Below are 17260 nucleotides of genomic sequence, written 5' to 3' on the forward strand. Positions count from 1 at the left end.
ATTGTTAGACCACTTGGTAAACCAGATGACACTAAAAGATGACAATCATCTAGCAGCAGTCACGGCAAAGAAAAGCCAGCAATATTGCAGGGTGTTTAGGCTATATCCTCTTTTAACAGTGCTTAGCAGGTTGATCCAAATAGACGTCTTTTTAGAATCTGGACTGTGCGTCTTCTTGTCCCTCTTATGTTTCCACCCCCATAAGTTTCACCTATGTCCCTTCTGATTAACATTTCAGAAAAATGTTTATTTAGAAAAATGAAAAAACATGTTTTCTGGGCAAATAATTCAAGCAATCAGCGCTAAAAATTAATCAAATTTTTTTTTAATAGTTAAATCTCTCTAGGCCAAACGGTGAGGATTCATGAAGAAGTTAACTATAAATTAATGTTTTAGGCCATTAGTTCAGATTATAAGTCTTAAAAGTGTATTTTAAAAATGTAACTCATGATTAACTAGACAGTCTGTTATCGTGAACCTAATATCTTCTAATTATAGTGAAAAAATATTGTAAGCCCAGGAAAATTTCACATCAATGATCTTTGCTTGATTTTTCCAAAGAGTATCCACCTCTCTCACAACTGTGTAATAAAAAATACTAAGTACCTTAAAAGAATAACCCAGTTACATAAATCCAGATTATTACTTAGAAGGAAAATTATATAAAAGTTTTGAGTGGAACAAAGTTATAAAGTACAAATTAGTTCTGTTCCTATATTTAAAATACATGTGATCAGGCTACTACCAAAAAAAAAAAAAAAAACAGGTACATGTAAGAACTTAAAATTCCACATCATAACAGTTCTATGCTTTACATCACCGTGCCTTCCTATTCCTGTCCAAAACAACGCTTTGCTTTGCAGCATTCAGGATTTTTGTTTGTTTTCTTTTTTATTATTTTTATTGAAATATAGTTGATTTACAATGTTGTGTTAGTTTCACACGTACAGCAAAGTGATTCCGTTATATATATATATATGTTTTGTTTTGATTGTAAATATGTTAGTTTTTTTTTCTTTCTTTCTTTCTTTTTTTGCAGTACGTAGGCCTCTCTGTTGTGGCCTCTCCCGTTGCGGAGCACAGGCTCCAGACACGCAGGCTCAGCGGCCATGGCTCACGGGCCCAGCCACTCCGCGGCATGTGGGATCTTCCTGGACTGGGGCACGAACCTGTGTCCCCTGCATCGGCAGGCGGACTCTCAACCACTGCGCCACCAGGGAAGCCCAGTATGTTAGTTTTTATCTCAGCTCAGCCCATCCTTTAACTAAGCATCTGGATTAGGACCAGCCAAGCTCAGGCTCTCCAAACTCCCCACTCTAGCACTGTCCATGTCCCCTTGCCAAAGGCAGCATGCGTTTCCTAGGAGCAAGGGTTTGAGGGCTGAAGGACCCTAGAGAAAAGGTTGAATTCAGAGATCCTCTGCAAACTCCCTGCCAGCCAGGCTCCTTCACACTCAGCATTGGGCTCATCACGGCCCCTGGAGGCAGCCCCTCCCCTTGCTGGAGAGTGTCAGTGGTTCGAAAGAGTTTTCCCTTGTGTCCAGACTCCCCTGTGATCTTGAACAAATCACAGCATCTCTGAGTCTGAGATTCTCCAAATATGAATGATGAAAGGAGTGATGATTTCAAAGTTTACACAGATCACAGAATTCTTCCTCATTACTTAAATGGCAGGAACTGGAATAAAATGTTTTCCTATAGGGACTTCCCTGGTGGTGCAGTGGTGAAGACCCCAGGCTCCCAATGCATGGGGCACGGGTTTGATCCCTGGTCAGGGAACTACTATGATCTCGCAAACCGCACAGTATGGCAAAAAAAAAAAAAAAAAAAAAAAAAAAAATTAAATTAAAAAAAAAAAAATGTTTTCCTGTAATATCTTTGGGGCTGAAGGATCTTATCTAACCGGTGAGGTCTGTGTTTAAAAGGCAGAGGCAGGGACTTCCCTGGCAGTCCAGTGGTTAAGATTTCACCTTCCAATGCAAGGGGTGCGGGTTCGATCCTTGGTCAGGGAGCTAAGATCCCACATGCCTTGGGGCCAAACACCAAAATATAAAACAGAAGCAATATTGTAACAAATTCAATAAAGACTTTAAAAATGGTCCACCTCAAAAAATAAAAAAAAAAAATAACACCGGGCAATAAAGAATTGTCAATGCGACTGAGCAGTGGCTAACATCCTATTCCCTCGGCACACATCACCCACTCCTTAACCCCCAGCTGACCAGCATCTGCCACTGGGAGCCTGGCTTGGCACTTATCAAGCTGTCACCAAGTACCCAGTTCCCCCAAAACATTGCCAAAGTCAGTCTTCCCTCCTCCTCTGGTTCTCCAGTTCTCCAAATATTTGTTACTGTTGCCTAATTCCATCTTTTAAAAATTCTCTTCTCTTGGCCCCAGGGACAACACATCCCTGAGTCACTCTCCTTTGCCATTTTCTGACCTCTCTTTTGTCTCGTTCTTTGGCTCCTTCTCCGTCCCCATAGTTAAAAATAACCACTTTTTGACCCTCTTATCTTCGCCAGGAAGAATCCCAAAACTGAGCTCTCCTCGCAACCCTGTCACTAACTCACTGTGTGGCCTCAGACAACCCACAACCCTCTCTGGGCTTCCTTTATCCCTGAGAAAGGAAAGGAGCTGGACTTGATGATCCGAAATCATAGTCCCTCGGAGCTTGGCAGTGCTACACTAGTCTGTCCTAATCCCATTCCTGTCCTCCATCAGCATATGGTACATTTTCAGAAAGCCAGTCCAAGTCTGTAATGGAGCTAAGACCACCAGGAAGTCATCAATTCCAGGGTAGAAGAAACCTTAGACATCACCTAGTCTGAAATTTTCATTTCATAGCTGAGGAAACCTAGGTCAAGAGTGGGTACTCGGGGCTTCCCTGGTGGCACAGTGATTGAGAGTCCGCCTGCCGACGCAGGGGACGCGAGTTCATACCCCGGTCCGGGAGGATCCCACATGCCGCGGAGCGGCTGGGCCCGTGAGCCATGGCCGCTGAGCCTGCGCGTCCGGAGCCTGTGCTCCGCAACGGGAGAGGCCACAGCAGTGAGAGGCCCGCGTACCGAAGGAAAAAAAAAAAGAGTGGGTACGCGATTACGTCACAGCAGGGATAGGAATGAGGAGGAGGTCTCCGGGGTTCTCACATGTTCCAAAATCAGAGCTTAAATATCTTCCAAACCTGGTTGAAATGTATAATGGTATCAGAGTAAAATGTGATATAGAAGGTATAAACTGGGTAGCGCACTTTAGAGCCTTTTTCCCTCTTAAAAAAAAAATAAACTCTGTACTGTAACTCTAAGAAATTTGGAGAGGTATTTGCTATAGAGGGTGCTTAACACAAAAGTAGCAAAATCAGATCACATAAAACATCTTAGATGTATATTTTTAAATAGGCAAATAAAACAGAACATCAAGTCGCAGAACACATATATTTACAATAATTCAAATGTCCAAAGCACAATACAGTGGTATCTCTTTAACAGTTCATATAATTTAAGACATACATTCACACAAGCATATGAACAAATACTAGAGTCCTAGACCAAAGGCTGAAGAAGTTACTCAGACGTTCTGGCACTGACACCTACATATTTATGGCAACAGATAATGATGGCTTTAAACTTTCAGTAAGATCTTTTGCACAAAGATAGGAAATGTACAGAATGGGAAGAAGACAGTCAAACAAATGTACCTTTACTGTACTATTTATCTAACACCACATGGGATGCGGCACTGCTCAGTAAATTTGATCAGGATAGTCTATTTACTCTGGTCTGCAATGATGACATGAACCGAATTATTCCCAAATCTAACTTTACTTTGCGCTTTATAAATAATTGCTGCTTGGTTCTTCCTTCTACATCTTTTAAAAATGAACACAACACTTTTCTTTAACATAACTCAACTTTGGTGCCAATAAGTTAGTAAAACCCCTTTTTTAAGAATACTAATACTTGGAACTTATTTTTTCTTTTAAGAATCCTGAGTGAAAGGACAGTGTCAGTGATATCACCTCCAGGCCAGCTCTGAAATTATCAGTGGTGCTAAAAACTAAGATATTATCTAGAACTTAAACTCTGAAAAACAACCCCATCTTTCTCTGGCACGAACCTAAGTGCTTCAGCACATTTCCTATTAACCAGGGAAAGAGACCCTTTGGTTGTATTTCAGAAAAACAGAACAACCCCATTTCTGTCCTTCTGTTTATTTCTGCAGACCACACACAAAGCGGAATATGAAGAGATTCAATCACTACATCATAAAAATACAGGCACAAAATTAAGTGGACGCCACAAAGGGTGTGTCTGAAAACACTGAATTGACTGAATCTGAGTCAGATTTCACCCTCGTGGACTTTAAGATGCCCTCAGCTATGACCGTTTCACTGGGAAAGAGCCTGACTTTCCCATTCTGCCCTGTTGCAGTATCCTTCAGGGGTTCCAAAAACACCACTCTTTTCCCAGCCCCTGCCTTCCGTTCATCGGCGGGGGCATCGCTTTCAGGGCCAGAAGTGAGAATAGATGCATGGGCATTGCTTTGGTTTAGCATATTTTTTCGTCTCTTGGGTTTACATTTGCAGGGACACGGTGTCAGATAGAGGTACAGAAGTACCAAAACAATGCTGGCCACACAGGCTGCAAGAGTGGTAAAAGCCGTGTTAAATGCCTCGTGAGCATGGGATCTGTTTACGGTGAAATTGCTCACGTTTATTGTGATATCCACAGTTTCATTTAACAGACGTTGCCGATTCATTGCAACACAGGAATACACTCCAGCATCCTCAAAACGAGGGCTTTCTATAACCAGACTTCCATTGGGAAATATGTGAAAGTTTTCTATCTCTTTATCGGGCTCCAGCACTCTGTTATCTGGACCGACCCACATGAAATCGGTATTCACGTTACCAGTCTTGCTATCACAGTGGACAATCAGCCTTTCCCCCACTTGAGCCTCATGAATAAAGCCAAGGGCACGGAAGGAACCATTGATGATACTGTCAGAGCAGTTCATAAAGCTATCCTGGAGCAGAAGCACCTGATGGAAGTGCCTAGCGTCAGACCACAAGCGACAGGTATAATCATTCTTAAAATCCATCACTGAGTTGAAGTGCCTACGATACCAAAAGGTCAGCAACGAGTAAAGGGAACAGTCACAGACAAATGGGTTTCCATGAAGGTAGATGCCTCTCAGCTGCCTTCCTGGCACTAAGTTTATACGATGCATCGGCAGGGAGGGGATCCGGTTATAAGAAACATCTAGAAACATCAGTTCTGCCAGCTTGAACCTTCCAACATACAAATCCATGGGAAACTGCGTGAGAAAGTTTCCACTTAAGTAGAGTTTCTGCAGTTGGGAGAGCCCTCCAAACGCTGAAGGGTCGAGATAGGAAATGTGATTGTTGTAAAGCAGGAGCACTTCCAGAACCTTCAACTCCTGGAACACTGCACTTTTCACAGTCTTCAGCTTGTTGGACGATAAGTCGAGACACTTAAGATTTGGCGTGCTGGAAAAACTGTCCGTAGAAATGCTCGTGATGTTGTTATGCCGAATAATGAGGGTGTTCAGCTTTACAAACGACACCGGAATCCACTCAGAATCCAGGAGCCCGATTCTGTTATAACTCAGATCCAGTCTCTTGATCAGTCTGAAAAGGTTCCCAGGCACCTTGGACAGGTTTTTGTTGGTGCAGCTGACGATGTCAGTGGCACAGATGCAAGCGGTGGGGCACACCCCGGAGGCCCCACGGCTCGCAGTCACCGTGATCACCAACAAACACAGCAGTTCCCTGCAGCCCGGTCTGACAACTCCAGGCAGGGTGGGCAGTGCGTGTAAACGTAAAGACATTATGGTCGCCTCTAGGGCTCTTCCAGGCGCCTTTTCCACCAGCTCAGCCTCCCACCAGTGAACCTGGTAAACAATCAATATTTAAAGAGGGGTAAAAAAGCAAAGTTAACTAGCACTAGTTAGCCCTTAAGAGTAATATCTGGCTTTCTTTCCAATAACTTTTGAAATGAAGGGTTTTGGTTTTTTTTCACACTGGGGAGCCTACGTGTCCTTTTTACTGTTGGATGCAATTTTTCCTGGGTTACTCCTGCTTACAGACATTTACAGTCCCATTCTATCAACACAACCGTCTCAATATCAGAAACTCAATTGTTTTTTAAGGTGCATCCTGCGTTGTTTTTTTTAACTCTCTCCAAGAGTCACAAAAATATACAAACGCATCTTATAAACAATTACACGGAAATACTTAGCAAGCCACCCGTCCAGAAAGCAACTCACGGAGCTGGGAAGCCTCACGGGCTCCGGGGATAGGCCGCCGACGGTGGTGTCTTCTGCAGGTCTGTGCGTCTGTCTGTCTGTCACTCCGGCATCTTACGAGTTCCTTTCCCTTTAGCTCCCGGCGGGCGGCAGCCTCTCGCTGGCTCGCAACTTTGGGGAGTTTCAGGCAGCCGCAGCGGCGGCAGCAACCCCGGGCGCAGGAAACGTCTCGGCCGGCTGCGGTTGCTTCTCCCCGGCTCTCTTCATTGCTCTGCTGAAGGTACCGCCTGGGCGCTCTGGCCGTCGCGTGCCCGCGCGCGGGGCGCCTTGCTCCCGGAGCGTGGTCCAAGGGGCGGAGGCGCGGGGAGCGGGTCGGACCCGGCCCCGCCTCTCCGCGCACCGGAGGCTGCAGGGCCCGGGTTCCCGGGCGGCGCCGGCCGGGTTTTATCCCCGCGCGCCCGGGGTCGGGTGCGGGGCTGGGAGACCGGTCCCGCCCCCGCACGTCCTCCCTCCAGCGGGAACCAGCTCCGGGCTGCGGGCCTGGGGCGCGCGGCGCGGGGAGGGGGCGGCTGCGCAGCCAATCGGGGCAGCGGCCGGCGCCCCCTTCGCCCCCACCCGACAGCCCCGCCGCCAACTCCACCACCCTCCCCCCACTCCCGGGTCCCGGGAGAGCGGCCGCGCGGGCGGGGCGGGGCGGGGGTCGACACCTGAGGCCGTGGCCGGCGTCCCCCGGCGTGAGGACGCGGTCGCGCACTCCTGCCAGTCGCGTCCGCGAGCCCAGCCGGGGTCAGCAGGGTGATAGGGTTGGGAGAGGATAAGGGACACGCCCAGTCCCGGAGGGAGAGGTCGCACCCTTCAAGACCCACTTCGTCGCGGCAGCGCAGGTCGCCTCCCTCTCCCACCCAGTCCGCGGAGCTCCACGACCTCTTTACGGCTTGCTTTGGGCGAAGGCCAAGGGGGCTCGCAAAGCGCTAAGTGCAGTAGGTTTTAAAGGTTTACAAAACAAACACAGAAGCTGCCTTCCGTCTCCGCCGTCATTTGGGGGCGGGGGGGGGCGCAGAGAAATGGGGCACGTTCCCTCCGGTGCAACAGGATCTCTTCTAGGGGAAAGGAACCGGGAAAGCGCAGCGGGGACACTCCGCAGCTCCCTGGGAAAGTTCTGTCCCTTTCCCAACTCAGGAGGAAGCATCAGCGATGATCCCCCGTTCGCGAAGGAGAAGCTCAGGAAAGAAGGGTTGGAACCGACCTTCCGCCTGGAAGGCAAAGATAACAGTATTCAGCTTGAAAGAAAAAGGAAAAAAGAAAAAAAATCCCAGATCCAGACTTTTTTTTTTTTTTTCAAAATGTGTTCGCGCCGGACAAGGGCTGATCCCAGACAGAAGGGGTGTCTTGCGCGGAGGTTCTTCATCCCTTCGCGAGAGGCAGGCTAGGAAAGTTGCAAGCAGGGTGGACAAGGCCGGGTGACAAGATCAGGCAAAATGAGGTGGGGGAAGGGGAGTGGAGCTGATAAGCTTTTCGATTAAAACTCCATTTTTGGTTGATTCCGAGATCAGTTTTAACGATGGGATTTGACTGAGCCAACTGACCCATTTAGCCGGTATATCCGGATTAACAAGAACTAAATTACTGCGCTGACGAGAGATATTAACCAAAGCAGAAGGGAGCGGGACATTGAAAAGAGGACCAAATTGAGAACAACAGTTGGGGGCAGGGCACATAACTTGTAATATTACTTAAAAAATAGAAGCGATGACGTAGACAATCAACTGCCCCCCCCACACTTGCGGTACCGTGAATTTAGTGAGAGTTGTTCTCTACATTGTCCATGAATGGATTCATGTGGTAGCACAGATCTGCTAGGCTAGTGCCAAATTTAAATAGAATTGTGTGCATCGTTAATTTAGTTAGGCTTTTTGTGGGATGAATCTGAAATAGCACCTGGTAAATTAAGATTTTTCAGGTGAGAGCAGCTTCATTCAGATTAGTTTCAGTTTTATGAAAAGTTGAAGTTTATCATAAGACTATACAGTCTGAAATGCTTCAGGAACGCATTCCTTACTGCGAGCTCCCAGGGGAGAGGAAGAGGTTGAGATTTTCTGAAGTTTACGCCACACGTCCTTGGGTTCTCAAAAAAACTTGGTCTCCAGGCCATTTTTACAGTTAGAATGATTAACAGAGAAATAGATTAAAATTACTCAGAGGTATACCTTTGAAATGACTCATAAATGACCAGGTGTTTGCGGTATTTTACTAAGTAACTAACATCCTATTCAAAGGAAAACATGAAAGTGGGAGAAAGACGTGTATTTAAAAGGAAAAGAGTCTAAAAAGAAAAGTGATTTCAGGGGCTTCCCTGGTGGTGCAATGGTTAAAGAATCCGCCTGCCAATGCAGGGGTCACAGGTTTGAGCCCTGGTCTGGAGAGATCCCACATGCCCTGGAGCAACTAAGCCCGTGAGCCACAACTACTGAAGCCCGCGCGCGCCTAGAGCCTGTGCTCCGCGACAAGAGAAGTCACTGGAATGAGAAGCCCACGCACCGCAACAGAGAGTAGCCCACGCTCGCCACAACTAAAAGAAAGCCCTCGCGCAGCATAGAGGACCCAACACAGCCAACAATAAAATTAATTAATTAATTATTTTTAAAAAGTGACTTTCAAAAATGGAAACAATGGTAATGTTATGTTATTAGGGCTGAAGGCACATCTTAGAAATATTATGCAAAGATTACACAGCCTAAATAAACTACATGCACTCAAATCCACAGGCAAGTTTATTTATCTATTTAGAGACCTGATTTTTGGGATTCTGCACATTTGCCAAGGGGAAAAGAGTTTTGAAGGGATGGGTTTACTTGGCTTGGTGAAGAGAAAGCTAAGAGTTGACTGTAATAATGGTATAAGGTGAGACCTTACTTTGTAGAGGATAATTTTATATCTTTCTGGCATCCCTTCCCCTTCTTCTACCAGATCCACTCTTCCCACTCAAAGGTATATTCCACAAGGGTGAAATGTTATGTCTTGGACACTGCTCTTTTCTTAGCTTCTAGAACCCTGCTTGACACTTGCTTGTCATTGAAGGAATTTTTGATGAATCAACTGCTGAATGGAGAACCTATTCTAGGCTTACGTGACCTGAATCTGCTCATAGCCCTCCTGCTCTTTATACTTCAAAAAGCTTTTCTGAAAAACAGAAGAGAGGAAAAGACGAGCCCTGCGAACATTATTTGAGTCCTGGATCCCGCAGTGCCTGAAAGCCACTGCACAATTTTACTTCCTTTCTAATTACATTCTCCACCCCGCATCCTTTTTCTTTTTCTTCTCCCGCCCCCTCCTCCTCCTTTGCTTAAATTATTTTGAGTTGTGTTGATATCACTTGTGACTGAAAGAGTCCTAATATATATAATGATGGTAATAATAAATAAATATGTATTGGGCTGTTATGTTTCAGATCTGAGCTCTGTGTTTTACATGCATTATTTTGTTTACGGCTCACCAAAACCCTGTGACATTGTATAATCCTATAACGCAGATGGTAAACAACTGTGTTCCAAATTATCTGAAAATGGAATGGGACAAAATTAGCTTGAAGCTCCACTTGAAGGATTTAGATTAAACAGAAGAGAGACGTTTTTGACAGGGTAGTTCCAGCCTGCAATGGGTTGCCAAGACAGATGGCTGAGTTGCCTTCTCAGGAGTTTAAAATAGGACACATAGATATTTCTCTGGTCTTTTCCACATGGCATAATCTATTGGTTTTTTTGACCATTCAGTAATGACTCCAACGGATAGGAGAAAGTGAATTGACACTTGATGTGATTCTGAATCTAGTGTGCTCAGGCATGTGTGGTCCTTTGCATGTCTGGCTGGGATTGGAAGTAACTCCTGACTGGGTCAGGGATTTGAGTAGATGAAATCCCAGGGCATTTTCTAGCCCCGTGATTTCCAGAATTTCTCAGGTTGTAATCAAAGATGTAAGGAATTAGGTATATGAGACAAGAAATTGTTACAGCACTAGTTTGATGATTTGGAGTCATTTTTACTAAAAATGAACACTTTAATAGCACTTTATATGCTGTGAGGGGCTTTCACATTCTGTGTCTCATTTGATTCTAGCATGCCTCCTGTAATCAGGTGTAGTTGGGACACCAATCTAAAGTTACCTCTTTTTTAAAAAATTTGTTTTATTCAAGTATAGTTGATTTACAATGTTGTGTTAATTTCTTCTGTACAGCAAAGTGATTCAGTTATACATATATATATTCTTTTTCATTCTTTTCCATTATGGTCTATCACAGGGTATTGAATATAGTTCCCTGTGCTATACAGTAGGACCTTGTTGTGTATCCATTCTATACATAATATTCATAGTTTGCATCTGCTAACTCCAAACTCCCAGTCCATCCCTCCCCACCTCCCTCCCCTTTAGCAACCATAAATCTGTTCTCTATGTCTGTGAGTCTGTTTCTGTTTCATAGATAAGTTCATCTGTGTCATATTTTAGATTCCACGTATAAGTGATATCATATGGTGTTTGTCTTTCTCTTTGTCTTACTTCACTTAGTATGATAATATCTAGGTCCGTCCATGTTGCTGCAAATAGCATTATTTCACTCTTTTTTATGGCCGAATAATATTCCATTGTGTATATATGTGTATATATATATATATGCCATATCTTCTTAAGCCAATCATCTGTTGATGGGGACTTGGGTTGCTTCCATATCTTGGCTATTGTAAATAGTGCTCCTATGAACACTGGGGTGCATGTATCTTTTTTTTATATATAATTTTATTTATTTATCTTTGGTTGTGTTGGGTCTTTGTTGCTGCGTGCGGGCTTTCTCTACTTGCGGTGAGCGGGGGCCACTCTTCGTTGTGGTGCGTGGGCTTCTCATTGCGGTAGCTTCTCTTGTTGTGGGGCACAGACTCTAGGCGTGCAGTCTTCAGTAGTTGTGGCACACGGGCTCAGTAGTTTTGGCATGCAGGCTCTAGAACACAGGCTCAGTAGTTGTGGCACATGGGCTTAGTTGCTCTGCGGCACGTGGGATCTTCCGGGACCAGGGCTCGAACCCGTGTACTCTGCATTGGCAGGCGGATTCTTAACCACTGCGCCACCAGGGAAGCCTGCATGTATCTTTTTGAATTATATTTTTCTCCAGATATGTGCCCAAGAGTGGAATTGCTGGATCATATGGCAACTCTATTTTTAGTTTTTTAAGGAATCTTCATACTATTTTCCATAGTGGCTGCACCAATTTACATTCCCACCGACAGTGTAGAAGGGTTTCCTTTTCTCCACACCATCTTCAGCATTTATTATTTGTAGACTTTTTGATGATGGCCATTCTGAACAGTGTGAGGTGGTTCCTCCCTGTAGTTTTGATTTTCATTTCTCTAATAATTAGTGATGTTGAGCATCTTTTCGTGTAAGTTGCCTCTTTTTTTAACCTTGGGACACATCGGGTGTTCTTCAGGGACAGCTTACAGGAGTATCTGGCTCTGCGGGAGCCTGGTTGTTGCATGCAGAAGCTTTCTGCTGAGAGCCCACTCTGGGGGCAGCGCTCTTGGTAGGGTTTTTGCAATGTGACTGCAGGCTAGGCCTGCAGGAAACATAACGTTGCTCACCAGCTCTGGAAGTGCACTCCACTCCTGCAACAGCCTTTTGACCTGTTCCAGTTGGTTTTTGTAAATTGCCCAAGATTTAAGGTAGAACCAGATCGCGAACCCAGTACTATGTCTCTGGCTGTATGGAAACTTGAGCTCCGGCCCCTGTGCTCTCTTAACTCCAGGTGGCGTGTGTCACCTTGTGGCTGGATTCTTTGGAAGCTCCATAGGCTAGAAATTGGGCAGGGAGTGGAGATGGAACGTGCAAGAAGTACCCACATACCCTCCCCAGGGAGGGCCCACAGGGGGCCAACTCTTCACTCACCATTCACCCACCTGCTCTTTCTATCTCCTGTCTTCACGGACATGGACTGGATAGGATCCTTGTTGTTCTTTTTAATTTAGCTGAAATAAAATTCACATAAACAAAATTCACTGTTCTGACCATTTGAAAGTATACTATTCAGTGGTTAATGTCGTGCAACCATCACAACGATCTAACTCCGGAATAATTTCATGACTTCCCGAAAGAAGCCCTGGACCCATTAAGCAGTCACTCCCAGTTCCCCTCCTCCCAGCCCCTGGCAACCACTAATTTACCTTCTGTCCCTATGGATTTGCTTATTCTGAACATTTCATATAAATGGAATCATACAAGATGTGGCCTTTTGTGCCTAGCTTCTTTCACTTAGCATAATGTTTTCAAGGTTTGGATGGGTTTTTTTGGCTAAAGGTTGTAGAACCAGTTGGGATCATCCCTTTGAAAGTCTTGCATAGTTGGGTTAGTTGCACTTGAGCTTAGACGTGGGGCATCTGCCCCTGCCGTTGTCAGCCTTGAGGCCGGAAGTCCCATTTGTCCAGAGTCTTCAATTATGAAAGTATCAAGCCCCGATGTGATTATAGAAACCAAGCAGTCTTCTGAGCTAAAGACATCTAAGTTCTAGTCTCGGGCAAAACTGCTTTCATCTCTCCATAAAACCCAAGAATCAATTAAGGATATGACAGTTAATGGTTTCTTAAATTCCTTTTAACTTCAAAAAATGAATCTGATTTTCTGATCACAACCTGTCTGCTGTTGCCCAGGCCCCAGGAAGACAGACGATTAGAACACAGGTACTAACCAGTTAGAGCCGATCTGGGTTTAGTTCCTTCCTCTGGGTCAGTTATCGCTGCACCGGGCAGACACAAACTCCTCCTTTCTCCCCAGTGACGTCAGTCTCATGGCTGCTTCAGGAAAAGCAACTGAGGGCAAGTTGTCTATAGTTGAGACATCACTTTAATTTATTAAGTATTCGATCATGAAGGCGCAGCATCATTTCTCAGAGGAAAAACAAAAGTGTATCCTTAATGTGCAACAGAGATGTGGGTGAATAAATGACTGTGCATGCATCCGTCATTGTGCTATATTGTCATTAAAAATAATGTGGCAGAGAAATATCTGGTGACATAACAAAAAATTACCAAAATTGCTCTTCCAATTTTTGTAAAAGAAAATACATATGTATATTAATCATATGTATGCATCAAAGATAACCTGAAAGAATATATACCTATCATAACAGTGGTTTTAAAATTTTTCTTCTCTTATCTGCATTTTCTATTTTTCTGCAATGCTTTTGTGATAAGAAAACTCAGAGACAACTTATCATTGTTTAAAGTTACCAATGACTAAGTCATGTGCATCAATGTTTCTTCTTCACTGTGACTACTACTTAATATTCAGCAACTCTAGTTTTAGAGAACAAACCCTCTTCTGGCTTCTCAGGCAGGAAGTGACTCTGATTTCCCCTGGTTTGAGATAATAATTGCTGTCCCCTCTCAGCACAACTGTCATTTATTTGGCAAATATTTCCTGAGCATCTGCTATGTTCCGGGCACTATTCTTTAGCCTGAGAATTTTAGCAATACACAAGTGCTACTGTAGCTCACAAGTCTTACTGGAATGAGGCACATATAGTCACTCACATATTTCTTGTTGGCCAACTGTCCATATTCCCAGGTTTGCAACTCAACATCCTTGGTTGGGATCAACTCCCAGCAGTTGTGAATCCTTCCCTCTCACAAAACATTTTTAGACCCGCGTTTGTAAGGAGCATGGTCCCCTACCCCATACCACCATTGGTTTTTCGATGAGAAGCAAAGAAAAAGTAGCAACTAAAAACCTTTTTTCCTAATCCTAAAGGTACTATGCATTCCTTGTAGGAGAAGTGGAAGATACAGAAAAACTGTAAAGAATCAGAGAATGCCATTTATAATCTTACTGGTCAATTTATTTTTGCTGAAAGAACAAATCCATTGTTGTGAGGAGCCTGAGAATGTTGCAGAAGGATGTTTTTCTCTTTGTCATAATTATGTAACAAGAGAAATAAGCAGACCTTTCTTTTCTTTCTTTTTTTTTTAATACTCTGAATTCTCAGCCTTAGGAATAAAATAAGCAGATGAAAATTTGCTTTATAAAATTCAGTCTTAAAGCCATGCATCTAGCATTATGTTTCCTTTTATGACTGGTCATAAATGCTCTAATTTTCACTTTGCTTATTATTAGCCTGAAGGGATCGTCTATTTGAATTCTTAAATGCTGTTATATCTCTCAAAACTGGGGCTAATTTTCTCTCTCTGAAAAACATGGATAATTTTTAACAAACCCAGTTTAGAGAACTAGATGAAGCGTTCAGACTCCAGTTTTATGTCCTTTAAAAAAATATGATTTCCTGTAACAGGAATTATCATACCTTTGTTAAGGTGATACTTGATTATTCATGGAACTATCTGATTGGAAGCAATCATTATTTGCTAGTCAACATTTACACAAAATAGAGTAACATAAAATTGAGAGAGAAAATAATAAACACTCTACTATATAACCAGCACTGTTGCAAATACTAATTCAATTATTTTCAGCAAATCCAAGGCCCTCTCTGGTGAATGCTCTGTGAGTAATTGGCTCTGGAACTCTGACCTTTCAGTCTGTGCTCCTGGAAAGAAACATTGTATTCAAATGGGGAAAGGCAGAAGGACCTCTGGAAAGATCCAAGGAAGTAGGCTTGATAATAAGACCCAACATTCATTCTCAGCATCTACCAGGCTTCTCGTTTAATTCTTACAAGTGTCCTAAGAGATGGCCATTAACATCCCCATCTTCTAATGAGGGCAGTGGGGCTTAGTTGATTTATATAACTTGCCCAAGATTAGTGGTAGAACCGTATCTGTCACCAAGTCTGCCTCTCTCTGATCTCATGCTCAGCCATTAATGCTTCCCATTAGGGAGTAGAAGGTTCAGCTATAATTTAAATTCCATTCAGCAAATATTGTTAGCTCTGGCCACACTCCCAGACCCATGATATGGTTGCTCTACTCTAGGAATTTGTAGTGTTATTAGAATAATTACAGGATATAAGACAGTATATAATTCAATTTCAAATTGGATATTACCGAGAGCTAAAATATTTGCAACAGAAAATATGTACTTTGGGCACTGAAAATTCCAATACAAGCAGAATTTTAGGTCTTACTTTTTCTAATTTTAGGTCAACCATTTCTTGGTTGACCAAGTAGCTGATTCAACAGAGCGAATTGGATGCAAATAAAAACATAATTCAGGAGAAACTATTTGAATAGTCAGAGATGAAAATGAACTCTCAAAATTAAGTAACAATAATATGAATCCTTCTGGCTCATTTTATCCACGGCATTCACCATGGAGAATAACAAGCAAGGAAAGTAGCATCTCTCTCCTGACATGTGCAAAGGGTCTGAAACATCCTCTAATTGTATGCCAAATGGCAATGTGTAAAAAAAAATAGGGCAATGTGATAAAATTGAGCATTGAATAAAGAATCATATCTCTGGGTTCTGGTGCCAGAACTTACATTTGCTAACTGTGTGACCTTAGGGAAGTTGACCTGGTCTTTCAGACTCTGAAGTCTCCCAATTGTGAAATGGAAATGCAGTACCCATGTAAGGCTCTATTTGAGTTCACGAGGCCGATGGAGATGAGACATGTGAAAAGTGCTTTGGGAACTATAAAACTATAAAAGAGTGTTACAGTGAGTCCTGTTCATGTGTTGTTCATCCTTATTGCCCTTGTGCCTTGGATGTGATCTGACACAGCACAGATGTTTAACAAATATTTGTTGAACCTAATGGAACCGAAGCTAGGTTTGTGTACAGAATAAACAGATCTGGAGAGGTGTCTCACCACAGTGATGTTTGTACTAATTATATGGCTCCCCTGAGCTGGGCTGTACCAGAGCACAACAGGTCTTCATTTGGTCCTCGTTTGGAGAACCTGTTGTTCGCTCAGCCCTGCCTTACTCTCCATGGTACTGTCAGCTGCTGCAGATGGGAATGAGCCGCCAGTCTGCATGCCTGGGCTGCCCAAAGCCCCAGGGGAATTGAAGCTGGCAGGTTGTGGGGGAACATCCTGGGTGAAGACCTTTAGTTAGCAGAGATGACTGGCAATGTCAATATACACTGGAGGGTACCCAAAGGGGTTTTGAACTACAGGGAAAAACAAAATTAAAAAAATAATAATCACTGTGTCTGGAGAGCAGTTTTGACATGCTGCTGCTTGCCTCTTGCATCGTGATAGAAATGCATGGTAGGAAACTAAGGAAGCATTCCTTGGAAGCTGTTATGTAGAAGAGGTCAGGTGCAAATCTGAACAAGTTGCTGGAGGATGAGTCTGCTCACTGACATTTCCTACTTTACAGAAACAGCAGGATGCTGGAAAAACATGCTATTGTGGCAGCTGTCCACATTTCTCTCAAAGTGGAATTTTTTATTTACTCAATTATATTTATTAGAACTGTTGGACATCTGAACTCCTCTTTCCTAAATGTCCTTTGCTGGGAAGGCACTGGGCACCTTAGTTCTATTTTCATAAGCAGAATAACATTGACACAATGAGTATCAGATGTGTTTGTTTGCTTGTTTGTAGGGTGTGTCTGCGGGGGAAAGCTGGATGGTGGGCTCTCCAGATGGACAACCTTGAACGCATCAACATAGCCCAGGTTGGCAGGTCCAAGCTTGATATTTTTGATGTCCCAGAGTTAATTTGTTGGGTGGAGAAAGATTTATAATATAAACCAAAAGAATACCTACCTGTGAATTTAAAGCAAAACTCAAGTGGATCACACCTTGATATGGTCCTAATCATAGTTTCTGCCTATAAGAAGCTTTGGGAAGCCAAGTTTATAATCACAAACAAATTTACTGAGTGCGAAATAGAAGAGAAGAGTAGTTAGTTTGATGAGTTTAATGTTTAGTGGTATCAAGCATGACAAATCCATTGCCACAGGAGAGGTACGTCTGCCAACAAGTCCACATATTCAGGTTGGCTGGACACAGCACTGTCATCCCTGGGCAGAATATGCCAAGCAGTTAATCAGTGA

At 43.6% G+C, this 17260-nt stretch overlaps 1 protein-coding gene and 1 long non-coding RNA gene across 2 annotated transcripts in view; one reads left to right on the forward strand and one right to left on the reverse strand.

Moving 5' to 3' along the window:
* Nucleotides 1–3353: 3353 nt before the first annotated feature.
* On the reverse strand, nt 3354–6396 carry AMIGO2 (adhesion molecule with Ig like domain 2). Its single transcript, XM_060024638.1, has 2 exons — nt 6285–6396; nt 3354–5909 (listed from the first exon to the last, which is right to left on the reverse strand). Exon 2 carries the CDS (start codon nt 5844–5846, stop codon nt 4281–4283), a length of 1566 nt encoding a protein of 521 aa, XP_059880621.1. The 5' UTR covers nt 5847–5909; nt 6285–6396; the 3' UTR covers nt 3354–4280.
* Nucleotides 6397–6493: 97 nt separating this feature from the next.
* Nucleotides 6494–17260, forward strand: part of LOC132433624 (uncharacterized) — a 60922-nt gene continuing 50155 nt past the window's right edge. The window contains exon 1 of the long non-coding RNA XR_009521187.1: nt 6494–6543. This is a non-coding gene — a long non-coding RNA (uncharacterized lncRNA). The remainder of the gene's footprint in view (nt 6544–17260) is intronic.

This window comes from Delphinus delphis, chromosome 11 (assembly GCF_949987515.2).
Source record: "Delphinus delphis chromosome 11, mDelDel1.2, whole genome shotgun sequence".
In the NCBI taxonomy this organism is placed as follows: Eukaryota; Metazoa; Chordata; class Mammalia; order Artiodactyla; family Delphinidae; genus Delphinus; species Delphinus delphis.

Excerpts from the sequence above, each read along its gene's own strand:
- AMIGO2 (XM_060024638.1), bottom strand. The coding sequence starts at position 5,846 with ATGTCTTTACGTTTACACGCACTGCCCACCCTGCCTGGAGTTGTCAGA.